At 42.6% G+C, this 26,985-nt stretch overlaps 3 protein-coding genes across 6 annotated transcripts; 2 read left to right on the top strand and 1 right to left on the bottom strand.

The window, feature by feature from the left end:
- Nucleotides 1-7,156: 7,156 nt before the first annotated feature.
- On the bottom strand, nt 7,157-20,616 carry LOC128759578 (probable tubulin polyglutamylase TTLL9). Of its 2 annotated transcripts, XR_008414594.1 has the most exons (3): nt 20,488-20,616; nt 20,060-20,129; nt 7,157-9,753 (listed from the first exon to the last, which is right to left on the bottom strand). XR_008414594.1 is itself a non-coding variant. In XM_053866640.1 (2 exons), exons 1-2 carry the CDS (start codon nt 11,690-11,692, stop codon nt 9,686-9,688), a joined length of 1,350 nt encoding a protein of 449 aa, XP_053722615.1. In that variant the 5' UTR covers nt 11,693-11,833; the 3' UTR covers nt 7,157-9,685. The 2 variants fall into 2 exon arrangements, 1 of the variants encoding a protein (XP_053722615.1); XM_053866640.1 differs by lacking the exons at nt 20,060-20,129; nt 20,488-20,616 and adding an exon at nt 10,411-11,833.
- LOC128759579 (uncharacterized) lies at nt 14,156-20,781 on the top strand. Its single transcript, XM_053866641.1, has 9 exons — nt 14,156-14,246; nt 14,744-14,806; nt 15,927-15,974; nt 16,044-16,609; nt 17,338-17,384; nt 18,184-18,247; nt 18,341-18,362; nt 18,641-18,805; nt 19,734-20,781. Exons 1-8 carry the CDS (start codon nt 14,174-14,176, stop codon nt 18,796-18,798), a joined length of 1,041 nt encoding a protein of 346 aa, XP_053722616.1. The 5' UTR covers nt 14,156-14,173; the 3' UTR covers nt 18,799-18,805; nt 19,734-20,781.
- Nucleotides 20,782-20,944: 163 nt separating this feature from the next.
- LOC128759282 (uncharacterized) lies at nt 20,945-25,632 on the top strand. Of its 3 annotated transcripts, none has more exons than XM_053866146.1 (8): nt 20,945-21,032; nt 21,597-22,589; nt 23,059-23,117; nt 23,187-23,258; nt 23,446-23,518; nt 23,600-23,633; nt 24,482-24,564; nt 24,630-25,632. In XM_053866146.1, exons 1-8 carry the CDS (start codon nt 21,024-21,026, stop codon nt 24,975-24,977), a joined length of 1,671 nt encoding a protein of 556 aa, XP_053722121.1. In that variant the 5' UTR covers nt 20,945-21,023; the 3' UTR covers nt 24,978-25,632. The 3 variants fall into 3 exon arrangements, with proteins under 3 accessions (XP_053722121.1, XP_053722122.1, XP_053722123.1); XM_053866147.1 differs by having other exon boundaries at nt 24,486-24,564; nt 24,630-24,797; XM_053866148.1 differs by having other exon boundaries at nt 24,482-24,746.
- The last annotated feature ends 1,353 nt before the right edge of the window (nt 25,633-26,985 follow it).

Below are 26,985 nucleotides of genomic sequence, written 5' to 3'. Positions count from 1 at the left end.
AACCACAACCAGCCTGAGGCGAGTCTGTTCAGGAGAAAAGGAAGTCAATGAGCAAGCAGGGAAGAAGCTGGTAAGATGCCGTAAATTGAAGAGATAGGAAGAGAGGGGAAGGTTTGCTGCCATTCATATCAATGGCTATTTCTTACCTGCTCCCTGACCATAATAAATAAATGAATGTAAGATGACACTGTCTGGTCTTTTGAGTGGAATCAAGTTCCTCTCTAAATGGAGTTTTCAACCCCCTTCAAGAAGGCACTTCACAATATCCTTGGAATTATCTTCTTGGCCGATCAACATGATGCAATAATGCACAGATCACCTGGGCAAGAGGGTTCATGGTCCCTCAATCCCTTCATGTCTGGATATAGATGTGTACGGAAACAAAATATATGTTTTTGCTTTCATGCTCAGACAGTTTCTAATATTATCTTAAGATGTTCGGGACAAAATGTTCAATGTTTCGGCATGATGATCAGTAGTAATCGAAAAGTAACGCAATAAATGTTCCCCCTTCATAAAATATAAATGGCTAGGATAATACTGAGTGATCAGAACTCGTCCCTTTTTAAAGAGTTTAGTCTGCTTCTGTCCAGCAGAGGATGGAGAGGGGTCATTGGTGTCCCAGTACGATGTGCTGGTATGGGTCATACCAATAGCCCTTTTGGGAATAATCGAGATGATGATGATGAGTGATCACAATAAGTAAGTTGAAAGAATTATGACAAACAAAAATTGGCCATTTCAACTCGAAACATGGAATGTCTCTGTTCTTTGTCCAGCTGAGGAGCAGGTGATCTTCACATTTCACACATTTCAAAGTCAAAGGATGAAGACAGACTGACCTTGTGACCTGGGTCACTCGGTCTTCAGCCTCTCACTCTCACTTTCCTTGTTGGTTGAAATGACAGAGCTCGATTGGTGAATAACAGAAAAACATGACTAGAATTCCCCCTGAAAGTATATGGTTGACTGCATGGTGTAGATCACCACCTGTGATGACATTTTCCGGTGTTTCGGCACAATCCTTCCTCGTAAACATATGCACAAAGGCTGTGGGGCTGGACTTGAGAAAAAGCATTGAGAAAAACGAACATCCACAGACAAATGACTGAACTTTAATTTGTTTTTCTTGCAAATTCAATCTGCTTTCTTGAGTTTGTTCATTGTGTCAGCCAGGTTATATTCGTCAATAAGTTGCTGCACGTTCTCTGATGAACCCTAAAAGAGAGTGTGGGTGATCAAAGCCACAACAGACCATCAGATCATCAACAACAATGCTGAAGTGTGAGCATTTGGGAGCACTGGTTAAGCTGGAAAAGAACCTCGGGGCCAGACGCCAATACCACCTTGGCTCAGGTGCCACAGACCTCGATTATTGATGGGTAGATGAGTTTTTATGACACAGTACTGAAGGATTGGTGAGGTTTTATGAAACACTGTCCTGATTTTCTGATGCCACCAGATGGCATTGTCTGCTCTACTTGAACAACTTATGATGAAACCTCACATCATTTCTAAACCAGGAGCACCTAGTGGCATCTGTAAATTGTTGAACCTGCGAAAATAAAACAAAATCAATTGCATTTTAATAGCAGCATGTTTGGTGTACAGATATTGATTGTGACTGCAACACTGAGTACTTCAGATTTTCCCAAATGACCAAAGTTTTGCAGATTGATGACATCGACTCAAAATACTTAACTGACATCGACTCAAAAACACAAAATACTTGCCCCTCATCCCCCCGCAATGTGTTAGCTGTTAAGCTTTCGATTGTTGCCCAACTTTCACTAACTTTAACTTAACTTTTACTAACTTCTGGGGAACATGATTCCAGTCCTGTCTGGAAATACAGTGTGCACTGTACATCACAGACTCCAGCTGGACTGATACAGTGAGTCGTTCTAAACTGCATGTTGACAAAAATAGTTGCAAAGTCCTACATGGCTGTTTTTTGTTGTGTGCATTTATTCTACCGTATTAATATTATTCATTGTTTGTGCTACTAATAAATAAGTTATTTAAAGATGCAGGAATGCTGAATGAGGGAGTGTGGCTGAGTGTGTGTGTGAATTTTCAGGTGGAGTTCAAAGACGGGTGTGAACCACACTGGAGGAACAAACATTGTAACTCATTAAAGGGTCCAAGGTCAGACGGAGGAGGCTGAGAAGTACCATCTTCTCCAGAGCTGGAAGGAGCTGGTCCTGATAAGAGCCACCTGGGGCGCATGCCTTGTGGTCGTTGCCATGGTTACGAGAGAGCCAGCGATGAGGACTGGCGTCAACAGCTGAGGACCAATCGGATAAGGGCAGAGCCCACGCAGAGAAACTTTTGTGTATAAAGGGTCAAGACCTCAGACAGATTTTTGTCGCTCTACCGGACTACTGCTAAGGCTAAGTCAGGCGTAGTTGCTGACCCAGAATTCTGCTTTTGTATTAGACTCCTCAGTCAGGGAGCAAATCTTGGATATAACTTGTTGGGTTTTTGGTAGTCATTCTCACGAGTAAACGAATGCGCGGAGGTACGCAGGAGGTGTATATTTCCAACAGGATCAAAGCCACAACCTTCTTGCTGCAATTCGAGGGTGCTAACAACTAGGCCACCGTGTGGCCCCAGAACTCTCAACATAAGTAGTCAATATCCCAGTTTAGGGGGCTCCCATGCCGCTATAGTGTTGGCGAGAACCCTGTAAAGGAAATAAATTGATGAATTGGGATGCTGAGCTAAGGGGTTAGTGCATCCTTGCATTCACTGGAAACACCAAAGGTCATGGCAGTAACAATGCATGTTCAGCCAACTTGTCCTCAGTGATGCTAAGGGGCCTTTCACACCATGGATTCTGTCTTGAGACGAGGTCCATTTGGCTCAAAAGTCTGACTTTCTGGAGAACTGCACTTCAGCTCCATACACTCAGCGGGCAGTGAGAGTTTTGTCCTAAGTGACTGAGCACGTGGCTGACTTACACCACACGTCTCACAATAAACTGATGGTCTTTAGATCATAATAGGAAATACGCTTTTCACATTCAGAGGCTGATGATATCTCCTTGTGTTTGGAAGTGACAGAGGAATTATGCCATCAAGCTGATGTTCGGCTGATAAATGTGTCCGAGCTGGAGGCTGCCGTGTCGTCTGGCGACTCCCTTGTGATGCACTTCTTCAGGGATCACAAACCAGACATTCTGCACATAGTGTCCCATCCAAGTAGAAAAAAAGAATAGCTTGAAGTGCAGAGGTGCAAGGCTGCACATCACTGGGAAAATCAGGCCGGGCCAAAGTCTGCTGTGTGAAAGTCCTGTAAGACCACAGACAAACAATTTGATGTAATTTGAATAGAAAAAAAAAATCTAACTAGGTGAAGTACATGTTTTGTGTTTGTTCATATGCTTGTGACTGAACATTTGTCCGAAACATCAACAGCATACAGTATTCATTGCCAAATGACTTTTTTTTTCAAGAAAATAAATAAATCAAAATTTACCTTATTGAACTTAAACTCAATGTCATTTCAAATCAGTATTCAAGGATTTTGAAATGATATTGCAAATATCTTCAAATTAGGTACTAAAAAGTAATCAGAGACTCACACCCTGCAGTTGAACTGACGACTTCTGAGCTGTATTACAGAAGCAGACTGCTTCGGCTCCAGTCAAAAACAGTGGGCTTCTACGCCAAATGCACTGTGAGTGCCCAACCAACTTAGTGGCCCCCACTGATACAATTCAGGATGTATACTATTATCCATGAGTGGATACTTGCCTCATGTAAACATATGTTTATTACACACAAAACAATATAACAGAGCCTGGCAAGAATAATCTTCTGAATGCTTGCAACCATAGAGGATGATGTTTGGCTCGAGGAGGGAGTGAGGCTGTCAGTGATGTCAACATGCAAGCGTGTAACCGTGCATCAAAGCATCTGCAACCCGAGTATTCGCACAGGCTCGCTGTTTTACACAAAAAAAGAAAAAAAAAAGATTGTTCTCTCTCTTTTTTCAAGTGAAATTCATGGCATAAGATATAAATGTTTAAAATGAAAAATATAAAATGAATAAAACTGGACTACTGCCCTCAGTAGCTGGAGGTGGAAAGTACGCCCTCTGAGAACACTTCAGTTTGATAGCTTGCTGTCAGAGTGCAAATGCTGGTGGTTTAAGCACCGCTAAAGTTTTGCACAGGTGCGTGAATGAGTCTTCGTGTATTGTGCTTCAGACGTTTGATAAGCAGAGAGAGTACAGTTTAAGATAGGGCCATGTACCATTCATAAATGGGATTTCATTACCATATCTATGTGACAGTCGCCACTCTATAGGCCTTCATGCCTATAAGGTAATGTGAGGGGCAGTAGTGGCAGAGCCGGACGCTGACTGGACGAACCCCTGTGGCCAGCATCATGATGTCTGCAGCAGTTTATTTTACCTGTACAACATACATCCAGTGAGAAACGGTATCATTGTTATCCAGACGTTTAACCATTTAACTTCTACTTTATACACATTTTATCTCAGGTAATAAACGCTATGAATACATAGGTCCGAGATCTTGCTGACTCTACAGGAGATGAATTAAGAATCATCCTACGGTGACGTGTCAATGAAACATTGTTGATAGAATGCATCATGTTGCACTTTGATAGCAACAAAGTCTTTGGCGGGTTCAGGTGAATTATGTTTATTAACAAAGGCTATCAGAATAAGTCTTGATCTGATTATTTATTTATTTATTTATTTTCAAATCAATGAGGTTGGAGTAAGTGTATATATGGATGGGAGGTTTGTGGGGTTTATATGGAAGGGAGGGACTGAAAAGTTGCTGGGATTACATGGCAACAAATAAAGTTGATCCATCTAACTAGCACTATATCTCTGTGAAGTGGCTGCCATTAATAAGCAAGTGGCAAAGCGGGGTCACTAGTAACACACAGAAGATTCACACGCATCCACTGATCCCCAAATGTTCCTATCCCGAACAAGCTATGAAAACCAAAACAAACAGCTTCAGCTCGTCACAGCAGAAATGTGCCATTCAATGACTGAAACCTCACCTTCACCTTCACCTTCACCTTCTTCTGCCGCTTATCCGGGGTCAGGTCGCGGAGGCAGCATTCGGAGCAGGGAAGCAGGTGGGAACGTAGATCGATCGGTAAATCGAGAGCTTCGTCTTGTGACTCAGCTCTCTCTTCACCACGACGGTCCGATACAGCGACCGCATCACTGCTGCCGCTGCACCAACCCGTCTATCAATCTCACGCTCCCTTTTTCCCTCACTCGAGAACTAGACCCCGAGATACTTAAACTCCGCCACTTGAGGCAAGAACTCTCCACCAACCTGGAGAGAGCAAACCACCGTGTTCCGGTCGAGAACCATGGCCTCAGACTTGGAGGTGCTGATTCCCATCCCGGCCGCTTCACACTCAGCTGCAAACCGACCCAGCGCATGCTGAAGGTCCCGGTCCGATGAGGCCAGCAGGACAACATCGTCCGCAAATAGCAGAGATGAAATTCTGTGGTCCCCGAACCGGATCCCCTCCGACCCCTGGCTACGCCTAGAAATTCTGTCCATAAAAGTGATGAACAGAACCGGTGACAAAGGGCAGCCCTGGCGGAGACCAACATGCACCGGGAACAGGTCTGATTTACTGCCGGCAATGCGAACCATGCTCCTGCTCCGGTCATACAAGGAGCGGACAGCCCCTAGCAGAGGGTCCCGCACCCCATATTCCCGGAGCACCCCCCACAGGACATCGCGAGGGACACGGTCGAACGCCTTCTCCAAATCCACAAAGCACATGTGGACTGGTTCGGCGAACTCCCATGAACCCTCGAGCACCCGGTGGAGGGTATAGAGCTGGTCCAGTGTTCCACGACCAGGACGAAAACCACACTGTTCCTCCTGGATCTGAGGTTCGACTATTGGCCGAAGTCTCCTCTCTAGTACCCTGGAATAGACCTTTCCAGGGAGGCTGAGGAGTGTGATCCCCCTATAGTTGGAACACACCCTCCGGTCCCCCTTCTTAAACAGGGGGACCACCACCCCGGTCTGCCAATCCAGAGGCACTGTCCTCGACTGCCACGCGATGTTGCAGAGACGTGTCAGCCACGACAGCCCTACAACATCCAGGGACTTCAGATACTCCGGACGGATCTCATCCACTCCCGGTGCCCTACCACCGAGGAGCTTACGAACAACCTCGGTGAGAGAGCCATCCGAGTCCTCAGTCCCCGCTTCCTGAGTGGAAGACGTGACGACGGGATTGAGGAGACCCTCGAAGTATTCTTTCCACCGCCCGACAACATCACCAGTCGAGGTCAGCAGTCTCCCACCCTCGCTGTAAACAGCACTGGTGAGGCACTGCTTCCCCCTTCTGAGGCGACGGACGGTTTGCCAGAATTTCTTCGAGGCCGACCAATAGTCCTCCTCCATGGCCTCTCCGAACTCCTCCCAGACCCGAGTTTTTGCCTCCAGGACTGCACGGGAAGCGGCACGCCTGACCTGCCGGTACACGTCAGCTGCCTCAGGAGTCCCACAGGCCATCAAGACCCGATAGGACTTCTTCTTCAGCCTGACGGCATCCCTTACTTTCGGTGTCCACCACCGGGTTCGGGGATAGCCGCCGCGACAGGCACCGGAGACCTTGCGACCACAACTACGTGCAGCCGCACTGACAATGGAGGAGGAGAACATGGACCACACAGACTCCATGTCACCTACCTCCCTCGGGATCTGGGAGAAACTCTCCCGAAGGTGGGAGTTAAAGACCCCACTGACAGTGGGTTCCGCCACACTGTCATACTTTCTGCAATGTTTTTTTTTTTTTTTTTTAATATTGGGAAAAAAAAAAAATATATATATATATATTTTTATAAAATATATATATATATATATATATATATATATATATATATAATAAACACTCTTCAAACAAATTTTTACAAGAACAAATTTCAGTTGAATGACCTTAAATGGTTTTATAGATTCTTTATATGAACTCATTCACTCTCCCTGAAAAAATGACAGCAATAAACTGACCGGACAGGGATGTTTATAATCAGGAATCGAAAAATACAGTTTTTTGAGTCCTCCTTACAAATGTTTTGACATATAAGCCTGTATAATTAAAGAGACAGACAAACATCGTCATTCATATACCCAGATAAAACCTATTTGAAATCACTGGTTTCATGAAGGACCAACCTTGACAGACAAAACCTGTGTCTGAGAACAGTTTTACTATGTTAAAATTGACCATGTAGGGTCTCACATCCAAGGCCTGTAGTATTCATTTCTAATGGCTGTTTTATCTTTCTTTATTATTATTTTGCGTATGAAACAAAAGAGACAGAGCAGGATAAGCGCAATGCATCTTCTCCTCATCTAGAAGCACCGCTGACAAGTTAGTTGGATAATGTCTATTTGATAAGCATTCGGTCCACTATTTCAAGTGTTTGACATATTTCGCTATAGTCACTCACTTAATGCATTGCATTTCTTACGGCCATGTTTTTCAACTTCACCTTATTGGTCCAGAGATAGAGGTGGACCATATGATGACATGAAATTATGAACAATTAGAATGTGTTGATGACCTACCAACGTGAGGCGATTACATATATTCGATCACATTCTTCTGGACACTAGTTATGCTGACGCGATTCGTCCACTCACAGTGCTGCACGCAACGCTCCTCTTCCCACACACTCACAGCAAAGAAGCCAGTCAAGTGAGCAACATCTAGTTGTCTTTAAACCTGATGTGGCTCTAACTTGACCACACACCTTCCTGACAGAACGATGGAGTGCACCATGTCCGACCCGTGATGCCAAAGACTGCTGGCAAAGCAGACCTAACAGAGCTAACGGCTAATGTGATGTATCACTTCAAAACTTTATTGAAACTTGTACATCATCAAAGTTTGCTTTGTTGTTTAAAAGTTGGCTAAAACACAAATGCAGAGCCAAATAAATGAGTTCCACAAGGTGAAGAGATAAAGAATCGTTGTCATTAAAGCAAGTTATAGAATGTTAAAGATTTGTCTGAAAATTACCCAAACTAGCATAAAATCATACAAAAGAGATTGTGATAAAATTAAAACACTTAAAAATAACTAAATATAATGATACATTTTTGCCATATAGCCCACTCCTTTCTGCGTTTTGTTTCTGCTAATATGCCAAAGTAGCCAAGTGTCAGTAGCTACTATTTTTTACCAATTGAAAAGGATTTTCTACAAGCATTATTGCACGTTGGCTGAGGTTCCTTGGCTAGTGTACCTTAGGATCAAGGAACCAAGTGTGCCTTGGTTTAAAAAAGGTTGAAAACCACTGCTCTACAGCAACATTTGTTGTCATCATAATGCAATTGCCACACAAACACCTCATAAAAAGTTGTAATCGAGTTGATAGACATCCTATCACAGGGATGTCCATAGTAAGATGTTCCAGCGGTCAAGGCTCTGCGACGTCATGTTTACCATTAAATCCTTTAGCTCTGTGGTGCAGGTCAAACAAGATGCACTCATTCTGCCATGCAGTTGAAGCTGTGGGGTTGAGTTAGAGGAGCATCAGCTTTAAAAACAGTGTTAAAAAAAAAAGTGTAGCCGATGACCACCCCATCCTTACTGCCACGGTGAAGTATGCTGATGTTGGGAAGTGGACATCTGCGTCCTATACTGACTCCAAAGGCAGCCTTCCGTGTTGCATGTTGACGAATAGACATTTCAATGGAGTAAAAGCATTGTCCTTGACTGAAACACACCATGCATGGCTTGCCTAGCCCCACACTCCATCTTTCTATTACGTGATGCACTGTCCATGGTATTAGGATATGCCGTGGATGGCTTCAATTGAAAGCTTTATTCATCAACACGCAATGCTACCGGCTGCCATCGGCATCAGCATACGACGCACAAGTCTGCTTCCTCAACGTCAATATTACGTCATGAGACTCTTTGAATAAGTGTGTATGTGTAGGAGGAATCAAAGCCTCACCAGCAGCCTGTGCCACCTTCTCTATCGTGATTGGCTCGTAGACTATGAAAATCATTTACGCATTTTACTAGCAGCTGTTTGCTTTCCTATGTTAATGTGAGCTTCAACGGATAAAGACAAAACAAGCTTCCATTCCCTACTGTATGAAACCCAAAATTAAAATATGGATGATCTGATTTGAAAATTGAAACACAAAAAATGACTTAATAGAGTAAACCTGACACAGTTGAGGACAGATGGAATTGTTTCTGTTTCTTGCCTGGTGTTCCACGTGGAAACGGATGAGTTAACTGCAGACTATATTGTCATTTCAAAGAGCCAGATGAGAAAAAAGAAGAGCTCATTCCCATAATAGGGGCGGAGTATATTGAAAACAGTTTTACTATCCACACAATCAGAGAAGCAGATGGTATCACAGCGTATTAAAATGGGATGCGTAAGGAGCATTTGTGGGCAACACAAACACGGAGCATGAAACTAGCTGTCTATGCACTGTGAGGAAAGACAAGTGAAGGTTCTAGTAATGTCTCAAAATGTAGGGTTACTGTCATGTTATGGACATTTGATGATGTTCCAAAATTTGTAGTTCTAGCAGACAAAAAACAAATCTTGGTTGCTGGTCCTTCTCGTGATTCTCCAGGTTCATTTGAAGTCAGGCAGGTGACTTGGTCACAAACCGAGACTGGAATTGGGTGTCTTAGTGCGTTTGAAGGTCTTTCAACGGACAGTGCCTTGGGATAAGCCCAGGATCCCGCTGGTCCTCACCTGTTGAAGATAAGAATCATAGTTACCAACACCTCAAAAGCACAGACCCGACTTGGATGCTCCATTTTCTGAAGAATGATATTCAACGATGTCCATACCATTACTGTTTTCTGCCACTCTCACCTTATCCAACCCATGCTCACTCCCATGGCATCATACAGTGTATTGACTTTGGGGAAGAGGACATTTGTGTCCGTTGCTGACGCCAAAGGCAGCCTTCAGCGTTGTATGTCGATGCATTACATTTTCAATTGAAGCGTATGTTCTGCTTTCCGCGGCATATCCTAAAGCTGTAGGCAGTACGTCATGTAAAAGACGAAGGTTGAGTTCTACGCGTTCTACACGTGACAACGTGTCAAAATTGCCTGACTGCGACCGTCAGTGAGGAGCACAGCCACATATGAAGTTATAAATAATAACTGACATCCAGCAGGACTTACTGAAGAAAGCTGCCACACCCTGCACACTCGTGCTGCTCCTCCCGCCTGGAGATCACTCCATTTGTACTCCATTGAAACACCCATGAGTCAACATGCAACACTGAAGGCTACCTTTGGCACCAGTATGGGATGCCCAACATTCCCATTGTCAGTAGACTGCCACAGCAAAAGAGTCCCTGCCGACTCCAGTGCAAACAGGCGCTACATGATAATTCACCTTGGAGGCCTCTTGCAAAGAAAAGGCATGAAAGCTGCTTTTCCCTGTTGTTGATGCATCCTAAGTGTGAGTTGGCACCAAACACTGATTTGCACATTGTCTTTGAGTTCTCGTCCTCTCGGAGGACAACACCATCATCCAATATCAGATCAAAGCCACCCACTCTCTTCTCTTTGCCACTCAATCGTCCTTCCATGTCAATGACATTTAAAGTGTCTTCCAGCAGCCCAAACTTCAAGTGGTAATCCTGTGGGCTGCTTGGTATCATTGAGGGTGATGCATTCACCTCCAATAACCATGGTTTCAGACTGTCATCCAGCAGAATATCATATCCATAAAGCTCGAAGCAGTGTGTGTCTTTTATCATCACATCTCGCACACTATTCAAGCTACCGATGATGATGTTATCAATTGAATTGAATAACGTCTCCACAACCACCCGGCCGTGCTTTGCGGTCAGGTAACTTCGGAGCTGCTGCATTTGCCACTTGCAAGGTTTGTGACGGTCGTAGTCACGTGCTTGTTTTTGAATCGCTATATTTGTGAGGTGCATATATTTGTCGTGAATACTTCCGAGGAAGAAGCGAGTCGACGATAAGCGGGCAAAGCCGTCGCGATAGAGCCATGCTTTCATTGGTACAAATGAAGTAACCAACACATAAATTCTGAGGTCAAATTTCCGTCCATTGATAAGGTATGGGTTCTCAATGTAGCGCTGGACGACATAGCTTGGTGCTTTAGCCTCCTCTTTATCCTCCTCCAGTGTCCGCCATGACACCTTCCAATCCACAATGTCTTTAAGTTCTCGGAATAGAAAGATGCCTTTTCCCTGAGAGCTTGCTGCGGGTTTCATGATCCAAATATTACCAGGGCATCTTTTAAACCTCTCCACAAAAAGAGTGTAATCATTAGGCAGAGCATATGTTTCTGGAAAAAAGTCATACATTCCCATAGAATTAGGATCTCGTTCCGATTTCCTTTGGCATTTTCTGAGGTTCTTTGCCATGAGGTTTTTTCCAGTCAGCTCATAATGATTGAAAAAGTGATTGATCTTGACATGCTTCTTCAGCTGTGAATATTCCACTTCCTTTCTGAGCCATACCACGTCACACCAGTTAAAGTCACACTCAGAATCTTCCTTGACTTCAATCCAGCCTGGTCTTTTGCTCATGACTTCCTTGATTATGCTGCATCTGCCACACTTGTAATAAACACAGACCTCCTCCTCTTTGCCTCTTCCATTGTCACCAGTTGCTCTGAGAGATGGTTTGGTCTTTGACATGGATGATGCCAGCAAACCGCACTGTCCAAATCCACGACAAAATATCCGCTCAATTCATGTTCTCATGTTCTGGCCGTACAGATTTGGAGTCCACTTCCTTCAACTAATCTAATACCTCAAGAGGACTGAAAAAAGCCAAAATACGACTTATTTTATATTTGACAAATATAAAACATTTTGTGATGTAATCATTGAGAACATCAATGTACCAAAGTGAAAGACAACAAAGCCCCATTTCTTACATCATCAAAAGTTTTGGACGTGCACATTGACTTACCCTCTGCATACCCACAATTGTGGATCCAACCATTGTTTGTAGTGATGTGGTGTAGATGATGATGAAACAGCCTCCATTATTTCCGAGCCCACTAGATGGCGCTCCCTCAAGTCTTTGGATTTGATTTACCATTTCAATGAAACCACATATCATTTTTAAACTGAAAATAATGACACTGTTTCATGAAGCCTCGTCAGTCCATCACCACCGATGAGACTTCTTGAGCCAGTGTCCTGTTGCCTACTAGACGTCACTATGCACTCGAAAATCTTTGTATTTGAAGATCAATTTCATTTTTAATACAAGCATCTCTGAAACTATGGTCACTGTTTCATGAAACCTCATCAGGCCAGCACTGCATATGAAAAACCGTTTCAGCGAAACGTCACGTCATTGTAAAATCAATAGCACCACTAACTGAGCTCTAAAGATTTTCGTGACTTATGCTGTGCACCAAATGTAACAACTTTTTCCAAGTCCTATCATTCATTTCCATCATGGAGCAATTCTTTATTTTCACCACATGATGGTGGTGAAGAATTAACATTTCAATCCAATTCAATTTCAAACATGGGTTTGCAGCTGGATATTAATAAACATCCATTTAACTGACAAGCTGTCTTTTTGAAAGTAGTACTTTAAAATCAGTCAATAAACAGTCACTGAGCAACTTTGACCTTTAGATGTAGATATTATACTGGATACAATTTACTGCCCAAATAAAGACACGATTGGTCACAAGGGTTCACAAGGGATCATTGAGATCAATGAGATGCAACCATTCAGACACACAGCCAAAGAGGACTTCTGATGCCTTCATTAAAATAGAGTCTAGTCGTAGAGTTTACAATCCTGGTTAGGTTTAGCCATTTATTTTGTTTTGTTCGGTCTAGAGTCCTTATATAGCTACACTTGTGGGGACAAATACTTGGAAAAACACCTACTTGTGGGTCCCTTTTGCTGGTCCCTACGAGGTTTAGTCTCATATTTGAGGACTAAATTCATTTGAAGTTGGTCCAAGTTAAGGTTAGCCATTTGTTTTAGGTTAGGTTTAGGGTGAGAGGCTGGGGTAAGCGTGAAATTGAAATGTCCCCACAAATATAGCTGTACGAGTGTGTCTGTGTGTGATTATTGTTTCATTTCAACATGTTCCTTGGTGCTGCATACATCTCAGTCCGAAACAAAACCAAGCTCTGCCGTTAAAATGCGATTGAGAGTTGCTCAAGTTGCTTCCCAGCACCCGGTGCACAGTCCCTGGGGTCGCTGGCACAGGCGGTACACCACTATATTTCCTTTTAAACCAGATGGCATCTGGTCCAGCCACAGTCAGACCCATAAGTAGCACTTGCTTTCTAAGTGACCCACTGGACAAATAGACCTGAACATAGAGACTTTCAAAATGATCCAAAAAACTGGGGGACTAAGTGAACGAGAGACTGATACAGACCTGGTTTTAGAGCTGGAAGAAGGAAACAAATGTAAACATTATGTCAAGAACCCAGAAGGACGAAGAAAAAAAAACAAAACACAAGAAGACACCTTGTATCATTGAATGGTATGTATACCTGATCTTTTCGCATGCACACATTTTAGTTACAATTAACGCAACACGAGAGCTGGAGAGGGATCCGATGCATCCCTCTGCGTGGCAGCCCCAGGATCATATCAGTCAACTCATAGTCCAGTCCAACATTCAACACATGATCCACCCAATGCATTTACCCAGTGATTGTGTTCGAGTGTTTTTCAAAGTTCACATGGAATTAAATAATCAACACCTTAACCCATCTGGAAAAAGGAAATACTGTACATTAAAAAAAGGGGCAGAAGTTATAAGGACTGTTCTGTCTGAATCTGTCTCGCTGCACCTTTTCAATCGCTCAGATCAAGTTGATGATCAAATAACTGTTGTATCCATGTTTGATGTGGTATTGAAATAGGTATTCATTCAATAAAAAAGGTCAAAATTGCCCATTTGAACTCAAATACAGAGTTGTTACTAGATGCAATTTGCAGACTAGACAGAAACCATTTTTAAATGCTCAAAATAAATCTAAAAAGATTTGTTACAATAGGGAACCAATAGTTTTACTATATGACAAGTATAATTCTATGTATCTTTTTGATGGAGCAAAGCAATCTTTTTGCACTAAAGTACTGATGTCCCTTTCGCCTTTCACCTATTTTCTTTGCTGACACCATCAATGGGTTTAAATAAAATCATAGGAATCCAGTTTCACAGCTGTTCACATTTGACTTCTGAGACATTTGGAAACGGTGAGTTGGAATGAAAAATTTTTGCAAATTTGACAAAAACAAAACAGCTTATGAATGGCGGGTTTGCTTGCTTTACTATTGTGAAATGCCATGCCATGGACTTACTGACCAGCAGGACCATCAAAACAAGAGTTTGCGATATCAATGGATGGCAAGGTGAAACAAATAAAGGGCATAAAGAACTCTGATGCAGTTTTGCTATCTTAGTATCTTAGGATTCCAAAAAGAACATGTGCATAAAAACAAAGAGTAAAGCATGGCTTAGGTTTGAGTGCTCTCAGAATTTGGAAACTTGTGATGTCATACTGTTGAAAAAAGCTTTGTATTTTAATACGGAGTCGGGACTTCTCTCAGTTGTGATCACAGACCCGAGTGATAGAAAGCCTTCTTCCATCACTCTTTTTCAAAGTAAAATAACTACAATTATAGCAGGCACCATTTTTAGCAGCATGAACGCTACAGAATTACAACAAAAATATTTTCTTTCTCTTTTAAAGGTTGGACGGACGCACTGGTGAAAAAAATGGAAAGTTTGTTCTTTGCTGAGGATGCAGTGCATGGTGAGAAACCTGATGGTTGGACTTATAAACTGTGACTTTTCAGAGTGCTGATATAAAAAAAGGTTAGTCATCAGCTGTGATGTGATACATCTAAAGGGTGTACTGATAAATAAGACCTGACAATTATTAATCCATTGGCCTGTAATCCAGAGCCTGTCACCAGGGTTTGGAAGAGATACATCCAGACTGCAAGGAAGCCAGTGAAACTGACCCAATCTTGAAAGATACTGTCCTTCAAGCGCCCTGTGGCCTTCTGCGTTGCATTCTGACACATAGGTGTTTCAGTGGAGCAAAAACATTTTCCTTCCTTTGTAGCATACCAGAGGGTCGGATGTCAAATTCTGTAGCTCTCTTCGCAGAATTACATTGGATGTGAGTTGCTATATACTGTACAACTCCTCATATCGCTCCTACTCCTTGCTGGAAGGCCGACTGAAATGCATGTCTGCTAAAGGGGATTTAAATAGAAACTGACACATTAGTACATGTAGATTGAAAATAGTGCCACTCCATGGCTTACTTAATACCAACCTCTCAAAAACCTGCCTTTTTCTTTCTACAGTTCCCTTTTTATGTTAACATGCTTTATTCAACCCATCCTCACCCCCATGGCGTCATATATTGATGTCCGGAAAGTTGCCTTTGGGTCCTATACTGACAAAAACGGCAGCCTTCAGTGACGCATGTTAATGCATTGCCAATGCGACGCGTGAAAAAAGTGGCGTTCAGTATGATGTTAGTAAACTAGTCCTACGAGTACCTTCAGTTTTCTTGGTTGACGTGGCTCTCTCAGTTGATCACACTCCATAACCATGCTGCGGATGCCACGGTTCAGCAAATACATGTGTTGCGGTTTCGAAATGCAGCTCAAAGTGGAAGTAGGAGTGAGGAAGATAAATGTTGTCTGGGTTGTGTGATCGTAAATCACCTGATTCTATCAGATGTTTATGCTAAGCCGTTCACAACCATCTCGATACTTTAACAACACAAGGTCCCCATGGTTCATCATACAACAGGGTCACGTTTCTCAGCGCGGGACATTTATATCAAGAAAATGGATGACAAAATTATTCAACTGATGAAAAATGTCTCTGACTTGAAGTTTTTCAAACTCCACCAGGTCTCTACTACCCTCTGCTTCCCATCAGCCACATGGAAAGAGTTGGAGGTGAAATCAAACGACAAATATTTGCTATGCCTATGAAGACCAGTATAAATTAAGCTCTTCGTTTTTCAGTGACATTTCCTGGGCCGGTGAATTTCCCCGGAGACTTGTTCAATGGGAGTCAAAGCGTGGCTTTTCCTGAGCAATATCTGGCTTTAAATGATCCAATGGCCATGCATCCAGGGTTGGCAGTGACAAATGAAGCCTCCTTCATGAATCGCTGTGGGCAATTTGGTGTCCACAATGGTCCAATGATGGCACCTGGGGATCCAGTGCTTCAGGGCCATCTGCAGTCAGCTAGACCCTTTTGCAGACCAGGGTGTGCCCTGTCTGGACCAGCTCTGCCCAGTGCTGTGATGGCTCCATCACGGTCAATGATAAGTGTGCTGGGGCCAGTGACGCCTCATCTCATCTGGCCAAACAATGCACCTATGCTATCTGGACCATTGTGTACTCCACATGCAGCGATGACACGTCACCCACCGACAGAACATACAGTGACATATCCAGTGTTTCAAATGGCAGCCACTTCTGGGATGACGGCTTCCTCTGGACCGGTCCAGTCCACTCCCAGAGAAGTCCTTATTCACTGTCAACCTCTCCAGGGGTTGATGGATCCCTTGCCTCTCCTTAAGAAGGTAAGTGTATATTGGAGGAGGTTAGATAATATCTTCCACATACTTTTGGCATAGTAAAAATGTAAAAACACCTTCCAATAATTTTAATTGACAGCGGTATGTCTAACAAAATATCCACTCCCTTCCTCGCTGCGTTCTGTCTCTCTCTCTCAGTGGAATCAGCTGTTCTTACTGTCTGGGCAGCTCTCTGTCGCTCAGAAGAAAAGGGCTTGGACTTTTCAAATTCATACATGTAGTTTTCCCAAGAGGTTTTCCAAGATCACTGTCTATACTTTAACCTTTAACTCTTATACAATTAATACAATGTTCCAAGAATGGACACAAATTGGAGGCAATTAAATATAGAGAATTTATTCTCAATTTGACGGCTTCCAAATTACAGAGGATGAAATGTGTGCAGCAACTGCACTATTGACATTTCCCTGGTGTGTTTTCTCAACCTTCCCTCTCATTTGCTCTTTCAGATCAAGAGTGATTAGTGTAGAAGCAACTTAATGCTGTCACTATCAGGGGAATCGAGGGAAGGGAATTATAATGGGCAAAAGTTTACACCATCTAGGAAACACTGTCAGGAATGAATGGTTAGTTGAGGATCGGATAGAACATGTTAGGTTTTAGTCTTTTGTAAATAATTTAAAGCCCTAGACAAAAGAGATATTTCCCAGCTAATATGTCTGTATCGCACTGGAAAGTAGATATAACTGACTTCTTTTTCTATTTGTCGTCAGAGGGTTGGTAACCAGATAAATACATCTCCTGGCGGTTCTGCGCATCTGTCAGTCACCTATACTTCTGCAGACTATTCTTACAAAGTTCTCTGTGCGCAGAGGAAACATTTCTTTTCTGTCAATGACAAAACTGTGCAATATACTCCTGGATGTAGTCCTGAGCTCCTGAATGTGTTTATGCAAATGGTTTCAATAATGGCAGAACTGTGTCACTACTTTCACACCAAATAAAACTTAACAGGCTACTCCTAGCTGAGTAGTTGGTGGTTTCTGCCAACAAAGCGACTTGCCCCAAGACAGTATGTTAATTTCCCGGCGGCCTGTCTAAAAAAAGAAAAAATGAATACATTTACAAAAATAATAAAACACAAACAAACAAAAACGGCAACCTCTAGTTCTTAGCTCTGTCATGTAGGTGTGTAGTGAAATTTTTAAGGTTATAAACAGCTGAAAGTTTGACCAGTTTCTTCGCTGTGAGTGAGTGGGAAGAGGAACACCGCGGCCCCCGCCAGCACTGCTTTGACTGACAGACAAATTAGCGCATCAATATAGATCTATAGATCTATAGTGAATAGAAAGAATGTGACTGAATCCACGTAATTGTTGACATAGACAAGCAGCGGTAGATTGTCACCACGTTCTAATTGTTCCGGTGTTTGTCTCCGGACCAACTGGATCATTTTTCCACAGCACACCTGACAGTCTCTCACAGCACAGTAGTGTGCCCCGGCACACCGGTTGAAAAAAACACTGCACTAAGTATAGTAAACTCGCCATTTCTGATATTTTGCATTTGTTTGTAGTTACTCTGTTTATATTGTTGTGGCTTTCGTTTTCCATTTTTAGGCCCAAATACAGACGGCGAGCCAGGGAGCAGGAGCAAGACAACCAAGGAAGCCCAAACAAACCTGTATGTATCAAGTGTCCACTTGATATACCCAGTTCACTGAGCACAACCCAGTGATGTGTAATATCACATATCTCATATGCTCTGTGTGTTCAGGCTAAAAGGAGAAGTGAATTTGGTAAGATCAAAGGTCTTTTTAAAACCATAATCATGTGTTTGTTTTCAATGATCATACTCTGAAGTTTGACATCAGCCCTGGAGACTCTACATACTATTTACTGATGTAAACTGTAATTACTAAAAGTAACTGCAATGTAACATTATGATTAACAATCAAATTTCATGTGGAAGCTGACCACAACAACAGCAGCTATTTTCACATCTGCTGAAACCAAGAGGAGCAACAGATGTTCAGGCCTGCGCAATCTTAACAGATGTTTGTCCATTTTCTAACAGAGCCACCTCAAAACCCAGACACCATGACCCTCGTCCTGAACTTAAACAATACTCTTGAAAGCGGACCTTTTCCTCAGCAGACTCAAGACAGTGTTCATGTGGTCTCTGTGTCCGTCAATATTGACACCACTCCACCCAACATCCCTTCTCCTCAGTGAAAGAAAGGTACTGTTCTTTGTGCGTGAGGTAGCAAAGTTTCGCATTGGAATTTTCATTACATCTTTGTTCTCCTGCTGAGATTTACTGGGTGTAGAGTTATGTCAGGCCAGTAAAGGTAGGTAAGCTCAGTGAGATTTTTGATGATTCATTTTTTAAACCAGCAATCACTGGCACCACTATATGACATTTAATTAAATTTCAGTTACAATGCAGCATTGATGGCACTGACTATTAGAACTGCTTCATTGGAGAACCATGTAGTACCACAGATGTTCATTATGGAAATAACACACTTGGCTTCCAATAGCCAGTGTTGCATGCGCCCACTGGCCCTCTGTGTTCGCAGAGTAGGAGAGACTAGAGAGTTAGGTATGGTGTGTGGTTAGGTGCTGGAATCTGTCTGGAATTATTGAAATCCAACTTCTTGTCTGTTTTAAACCAACAGCATCACCTGCGGAGCTCTGAAAATGAAGACATGTACTCATGATGATGTATTATACCATCAGTGGTCTAAAACCTGTGAAGTGTATGATTGTTGCATTTAAGCTATTCGAACATACGTAACTGTATATATTATGGTAAAACACCCCACAAAACAAGCAAACTTGCGGTTGAGGCGAGGTAGAACCTTGAGCAAACCAGTCTGCACTGGTAGTCACTGTGATGCATTAAGCCAAACCTAAGACATGTGGCTAAATTGGGAGTTGTGTGTGTGTTTTGAAGCATATCTATCCTAAGTGAGGATCAGTTTTGGGGAAAACACCTGCTGGTGGCGCCCTTTTTCCAGACCCTACAAGGTTAAGCCTCAATTTCAGGATGAAAACATAAGGTCATTATAACTAGGTTTAGGCTTGGTTCAGTGTACTGGTTAAGTTTAATCACTTGTTTTGGATGGTTGGATTTAGAATGAGTCTCCCACGCATCTCATTTGCAGGAGTCCTTACAACAGGAAGCCCGGGAAGTCACAAGACTCAGCAATCTCAGCCAAGAAGCCGAAGCCCAAGTCTATTTGCAGGACCTGGATTGCCCTGGTGTGAAACCGCCAGCACCATCATGCTCCTGAAAACCCAGCTGGCCACACCAAGCACACCGACGGATCACAGTGAGGTGGAGACAAGACAGGGAGCAGAGTGTGTGTCAGTGTGGGCAACACGTTCTGTTCAGTTCTGTAATGCATCCGACTCCTCACGCTCTCTATTGAACCATGATGCTACTCCATACCATAGGCAGCACATCAAGTAAAAAAGAGCACATACTCACTCCCAAGGTGTCCAGTAGTGGCTATCTTCAAGTGACTTGAAGAATTGTCTTCCCGTGGTATATCCTGATGCTGTGGGTAGCACAACACATAACACATTTCAGTCAAGGTGTCTTGTCTGGCAACGTCAGGAAGGATTGCCACATAAGCTGCATTTTACTCCAATGAAAACACCAACGCTTCAACATGCAAATAGTGACAGGCTGATAAGGCACTGTGAAACAGTGTCCCCACTTTAAGAGACCACCAGATGGTGCTCTTGGTTTAAAAAATAATGTGATGATACATTGAAAAAAATGTTCCAATCCAAATGTTTTAGAGCTGACAGAGCCAGCCATTGGGTTCTGAAAATAAAGGCATTGTTTCTTGAAGCCTCATCGGCCCATCACTAGATAATAGACATTAGCTGTAAATAAAAATGAGCACATACCCATTGGTCGATATCTCCACCCAAATTGGGGCTTTTGAGGGCCTCCTCCTCTGCGCTGATGTTGAATTTTGACCAACCACTTTTACACCAGGAAGGCTCAACACATCTGCTCACTGACTTTTGATTCATGCAGTATTAGCTATGACAGTCGTGCATTTTATATCCTGATCATTTATCTTTATGTCAGGCTTTGAAAAATCACTGTTTTGCTCAGTTTTACGACACCAAAGTCCACATCTTCAAGTTGATCTTTATTGTGTCATAACTCAATTAGGTTTTCAATTCATTTCCATTAGTACATTCTGTCCTACTTTCCAATTGAGCATCAAAGAGACCGGCGTTTGCAAGTCAAAGGTGATGACAATGAAAGGTAAACGTGATGAAAAAAAGTGGGGGCAGCATCGAGCACTAATTAATAACTCCCCACATTCCATTAACATAATTAGTATTCACGTCATCCAACAGAAAAGTTCTGTTCAATAGAATCTCTTCTTAAAAGCCAGCTGAAATTCAAACACACCACTGAACCTTACTGGATGGAGCAGGTAAGAATTTGAGCAGAAAAACAAGTTTTGTTAGCTCTGTGGAACAGCGTCATGAGACTAGTTTCAAGGTTTCAACTAGGGGACCTGAAATGATATAATCTCTCAGAAAATGATAATAGGATAACTTGTGCTTTTGGACAGGGACTTGGGTTGGTTGGGAGTTTAAAAATAAACTTCCAATGTTTTACATGAATAGAGGTATGCAACTCAAACCTCAGGCTCACATGGAAGAATTTTTAAATGCCTCTGAATTAATGGCAGACAATGCTCTGCCTGCAACGCACTGCAGGGAAGATCAAGAATGTTTCCACTTGGCCCTTATTCTGAAAGTAAAACAAAAAAGAATTAGAATTTTCTATTTCCTTTTCAATTTACTTACTAAAAAATCCCACTATATGAGCTTCAAACAACGTATAGTCCTCATAGTCATTGCACATATGATAAGATAGCTAAGCGTCAAAATTACACATTTTATTTTTCATCAACCTCCATTCCAGCCAACAATTGGTTGAGAAACATCTGCATTTGCATTGTAACTGATTAATTACCACTTTTCTCCCATAGATATCAAAGCGAGAGAACGTTGAGATGTTCTCCACAATCCAACTAAGCGATCTTGAAAATAATTCCATTTTGGCAGCACCTTCAACTTCCACTACTTTGCACAGTAAGCCGCCTAGGCCAGGATCCCCAATAAACACCTCACATGCCAAACAACACAGCCAAGATGGCTGTCCGAGTGAAGCCACCTCAGCGGATGCCAGTGCATGGAGTCCTTCTGAAGGTCAAAAAGTGCCCCGACAAGAAGAGGGTGGAACAGAAGGGCCAGGAAACTCATTTGGAAGTCCAGCAAATCCCCCAGATGGTCTTAGCAGAATGCCCTTTGGAACCTTAGTTGCATCCCCAGGAGCAATGAACATACACACAGGGCATATGGTATATGACAGTCCAACATTCAACCCTTATGGCCAAATTCAGGCTCATCCTGGAACAATGATGGCCTCTGGTGGTCAAATCATGCCTCATAAAGGTCAAATAATGGCTCTAAACCGTCCACTGATTGCTCCTCTTGGAACAATGAGGGACCATACGGGACAAATAATGACGCCCGATGGTCAAATTATTGTTAATCCGGGACAAATAAGGGCTCACTCTGGGCCAACGATAGCCCACCCTAATACCATAGTGGGTCCTGCCGGCTCATATTTAGCCACTTCCGGGGCCATAATGGCTCATCATGGGCAAATAGTGGATCCTCTTGGACTAGTGCAGACGTACAGTGGACCAATACTGGCGTCATCTGCGCCCATGATGATCCACCCAGGACAGGTGATGCCTCATCTTGGTCAAGTCAGGGCCCCTCCTGGATCAATCATAACCAACACTGGTTTACTCATGGGTCCTGATGGCCAAATACTGAGTACAACGGGACAAATATTAAATCAAGGTCCAATAATGATTCCGCCGGGAAGAATCCAAGCCAAATCTGGATTCTACTTCATCCAAACACAGCCTCAGCAGAACTGCATGAATCCCCCAAATGTGGTACTCGATCAGGTAGGTGTTGTACATGTTTTGTTTAAATAAACACGACGTGCAGCGGCATCTTAAAATCTCTGCTGAAAACTCACTTCTATTGGCTTGCCTTCACGGAACATCCTCCAAAGAGAGTGTTTCCACCATCGTGGTCGTGCAAGTGCAAGCATTCCTCACTGTTCCGCCTGTAAAGCAGTGCTCTAACCAGTGCTATATCAATAAAAATGTATCATTGTTATTACATAAAGAATGATTGTATTGGGAAACAGTCGGGATACTGAACAGATGACGGGATGACAAAGCTGGACAAAGCAGTTTTCTCATTTTTCTAAGTGAATAAAACACCGCTGCAGTTCCTTCTTGGCGGTTTAATCTAACAACAAAGTCTTACATATTGGCAAACAAGTTGATCGTGATTCAGACATTACATAATGTCCTTGATGACCTCAAGCTACATTTAAGTAGAACTAGAAATGCTCCTGTTTTGCAGGGCGACGGGGCCCAGATGATGCCTCTGGAGAATGTGGTCATGAAGCCTGCACACGCACCGTGAGTGGAATCTTCTGTTTTGTCTGTGACAGTCATTTATTTCCCATCTTATTATGTCTGTTTATAAAGTGGTCAGACTGTGTGTAACGTCTCAGGAGTTCCTGACAGCAATGGTTCTACTTCACACATCGCATCTGTTCAGTAAGTCAGTTCTGATAAAATTAGAAACGGTTGTGAAGGTTTTTCTAAGTCTATCACTCTCATTTATCCTTCACAAACACAAGAAGATGACAATGACGTGAGGGAAATAGAGGGAAATTATAATACTGAGGGTCCTATTGTCTGTATGTTATTTTTTTCTTTTCTTTTTTCAATCTACATTCCTTAGAAAGAAAAGGAAAGAGCGAGAAAATGAACTAGACACAGAGAAGCCAAACATCCTCCACAACAAAAATAAGGAAGTGAGTGTTTACTTGCTATTCACGTCAGGAGAAATCCAACAGAATGTTTGTCTAACCTTGTGTGTGTGTGTGTGCGTGTAGGGTAATAAGAAGATGTACCGCATGAATGATTCAGGTAAGATGCGTACGCTATGCTGTTCCAATTATCAAGGTGGCAAATAGATAAATTGTGTCCACTGTGTGATGATTGCTCATTCACAGTATAGTGTCTTCACTGCTGCTGAATTGTCGACAAACAGTCTTGCTGACCTGAGACAGAAGCTGATTGTATTTGAGTGACTAGATGGCGTGCGCATATGACTGATTGTTAATAGAAGGAATAGGAATGCGATTGGCAAAAAGAAGGCACAAGCTATGGGCTCATGAGGCTTCACGAAACAATGTTGTCATTTTCAGTGCCCACTAGATGGCACTCTTGGTTTAAAAAAAATGATTTGAGGTTTCAATTAAATGGCAAATCCAACGTTTTAAGATCACAGTGTGCCATCTAGTGGACACACACACAAGACACTGTTTCATGAAGCGTCATCAGCCTATCAATATGGAACAGTGTTGTCATTTCCAGAAACCATTTGACGCCCCCCTATCAGTACTTCTGATGTGTATGTTCCAATTCTATATTCCATCTTGTTCTACATGACGTGCTTCTGCCACATCATGAGCCTGCTCCATCTGACGGTTATTACCATTTTAATTTTGACCTGAATTCTTGTTAAAGGTCGGGTGAAAAAATGCATTGTAGTCAGCGGGCAGCTCTACTTGCAATCAGTAATATGTGGAGAAGTGCAACTATTCACCTCTGTAAAGGTGACACAACCCACAAGCTCAACTTTGTTAATAACTTCTAATAACTCGAAGTCAGGGCGACCTTGGTTACGCATTGCACTTCGCGGTGTGCCTTTAACAGGTGTAACTGTGTCCATGAATGGTGATCATCTTCCTCACCTTCCTCCAATCCTCCAGACAGCAGTAAACCACAGTCAACTCAGTCAAGCCCGGCAGTTAGTGATGAAGAGAATGAAGATGACCTGGACCAGATGGCGGAGGTGCTGGAGTTCCTGCTGGATAACATGTAGTCATTTGATCTGAACAACCATTAATGTCTCACCAGGGGTATGAATCAGGTCTTGAAGTCAACAAAAGGGTTAACAAAATAAAAATGGAACTGAACTGTGACTCATGTCTCAGGACAGTCTGGATTCTTCTCCAGGAAAAGACTAACTCACTATATATATATATATATATATATATATATATATATATATGTTGTCACATTTGGCCAGTGCAGATATCGTGTAAACAAACACTGAGATCAAGACTGACAACTGACGGTGGTGGATTCTACTATCATTCCGTCTCTGTATGCTGGTGTAAATTATTTTCTCGGACACTGAACTTTTCTCAATCAGGTCTTAAAGTCACATTAAAGTCCGAGCGAATACATTGGCTATGTTCTTAGTGAAGTGTTTTGAAAGTGTGTGATGAACCGTAAATAACGTCTTCGCCTGCACTTTAATGTGAATATGCGTTGCTCTTTGTGCGTTCAATATAAAGCTTGCTATTAATAGTTTTGCAAAATATAATCGGCGCTGAACAGTGACGTCACTGGGAGAGCAATGCGCTGTGACTTCTGAATGTATTTTTATATTGTTATGTCTGTATTTTAGCCCAGACATCAATGGTGAGCTTGTTTCCTGCCAGTAAATTTAAAAGGTAAACACATCTGTTGTCATCGGAAAATGGCCCTGCCTCAAGAAAATTTCAACAGTTTCAAACAGATTCTGCTTTAGTGGGGTTCAGTGTGCTCTTCTTTTGTGTTGCTGTTTAATGTTTTGCTGTTAGGAATATGCATGGAGAAAGCATTAGCAGATAGGGAAGCATTACTAAAGTCAGAGGGCTGCATGTGGCTCCCAGGACTTTGCCCAGGTCTGATCGATATGTTGCATCCGACAAAGATGATCTTCAAATCATATCGTCCTTATTTCAAATAATTTTGTGCAGCTGACAGTTTCTACCAGACTACACTACTCATTTACGAGTAGTTTGATTTTAGTGATGTTGCATTGCATGCAAGCTCATGACTTTGGTCTGACACAATCCTCCCAAAAGTCAACCACAGCACGAAAATGAAAGAGGAACAATAAATAAATAAAAAAAAAGAACAAAAAGAAAATTATATGGTGTCAATTGTTGCCATGCCTTCATTTCATTTCTGCTCAATATATTCCTTCAAAAAGAGAATGTTTACATCAGGTGTACAAAGCAAATGTGGCCATTTAGTTGTGTGCACGGTGGAAGTGTAATTGTATGGTTCATGGATGTTGGTGTTGAGGTAACTGACAAGATAATGGTTATGCCGATATAACCGATTTTTACCGCCTCACTGGAACTTCCAAATTGGCAGACAGCGCAACAGCGTGGTACTGACCATTGAGTCGAAGCCTTTGTGGCCCTGTCATGACTCAACTTAAAATCTGATCAGAGTTTGACTGATGAATGTAGTACATCCTTTGCTGTCTTTGTTGTCATGCGGGTACATGCGGTTCTAGTTAGTACTTTTGCTGCATTAAATATAGAACATGTTTGGGGGGCAGAAATGTACCAAGCTGATGCAGGTAGGAATCTTGACTTACAGTAGCGGCTGGGTTGTATAGGTTGATGTATAGATTCATGATCATTAAGGCTCATTGAGCAAGGAGGAGGTATCAAATGGAGAGATTTAGCATCTAGATATGGACAACCAGGGCTATCTGAAGTGCCCAGGCGCCGGGGATCTCTTAATTCATGTTTCATCGGAGGCTAAAGATGTTTGTCATAAGTGAAAATTGGTATTCAGTGTCTAGCTGCAGCCTAAATTAAAGGAGAGTGTATTACATTGCATATTCCACTTGGCTGCCCAGGCTAAGCAAAGCTCATCAATAAACAGGGAAAGCTGGATGCGAAGGAAGGCCTTTACAGATGTGTGTTGAATGTGGATCATTTGATTCATGCGGCGACCAGCCCTGAAGGCAGGAGAGAGTCTTCTCATGTTGAAGAAGGCACCATGACTCATTGATTAACTCTAACCTGAACTCCGCTGGAATGTAAAAACACTTTTAAATACAATTGTAGCATACTCCAACCCAGTGCGTTACATGACCCCCACCATGAAGAAAACATCACCCCCACAGACAACCCAATATTCTGGCGGAGTTACGAAGCTGGTGTTGTCAGTCAGCCACTTCCAGTTCATCAGTCAAGGTTATATGAGCACGCAATGTCACTATTGGACGGGCAGCACCACCTGACTGTAGAGCACATTCAGGTTGGTCGCAGTCGGTGAAATGTTGCTTGAGTGCTTGAAACAAAGGGCAGTGATCATCACAGACACTGGAGTGGAGCCCCACGAGTGAGGGACTGCACTGTTGACCAGGACCTATGGAGGTGACTCCACTCACACCAAGATCAAGTGACACACAGAGTATTGC

Source organism: Synchiropus splendidus, chromosome 5 (genome assembly GCF_027744825.2).
Source record: "Synchiropus splendidus isolate RoL2022-P1 chromosome 5, RoL_Sspl_1.0, whole genome shotgun sequence".
Lineage (NCBI taxonomy): Eukaryota > Metazoa > Chordata > Actinopteri > Syngnathiformes > Callionymidae > Synchiropus > Synchiropus splendidus.
Note: the sequence above shows the minus strand (reverse complement) of the source record. Positions and strands in the feature narration are given on the sequence as shown.

What these genes read in the sequence shown, in the direction of transcription:
- LOC128759578 (XM_053866640.1), bottom strand. Translation starts at nt 11,692, where the DNA reads ATGTCAAAGACCAAACCATCTCTCAGAGCAACTGGTGACAATGGAAGA. An exon ending in CTTTGCAAGAGGCCTCCAAG is followed by an intron (nt 9,754 to 10,410) that starts GTGAATTATCAT and finishes TATCTTCAACAG; the next exon opens with GTGAGGACCAGCGGGATCCT.
- LOC128759579 (XM_053866641.1), top strand. Translation starts at nt 14,174, where the DNA reads ATGGGTTTAAATAAAATCATAGGAATCCAGTTTCACAGCTGTTCACAT. An exon ending in TGCTGAGGATGCAGTGCATG is followed by an intron (nt 14,807 to 15,926) that starts GTGAGAAACCTG and finishes AAACTCCACCAG; the next exon opens with GTCTCTACTACCCTCTGCTT. An exon ending in TAAAAGGAGAAGTGAATTTG is followed by an intron (nt 18,363 to 18,640) that starts GTAAGATCAAAG and finishes ATTTTCTAACAG; the next exon opens with AGCCACCTCAAAACCCAGAC.
- LOC128759282 (XM_053866146.1), top strand. An exon ending in CAAATGTGGTACTCGATCAG is followed by an intron (nt 22,590 to 23,058) that starts GTAGGTGTTGTA and finishes CCTGTTTTGCAG; the next exon opens with GGCGACGGGGCCCAGATGAT. An exon ending in ATGAAGCCTGCACACGCACC is followed by an intron (nt 23,118 to 23,186) that starts GTGAGTGGAATC and finishes CTGTTTATAAAG; the next exon opens with TGGTCAGACTGTGTGTAACG.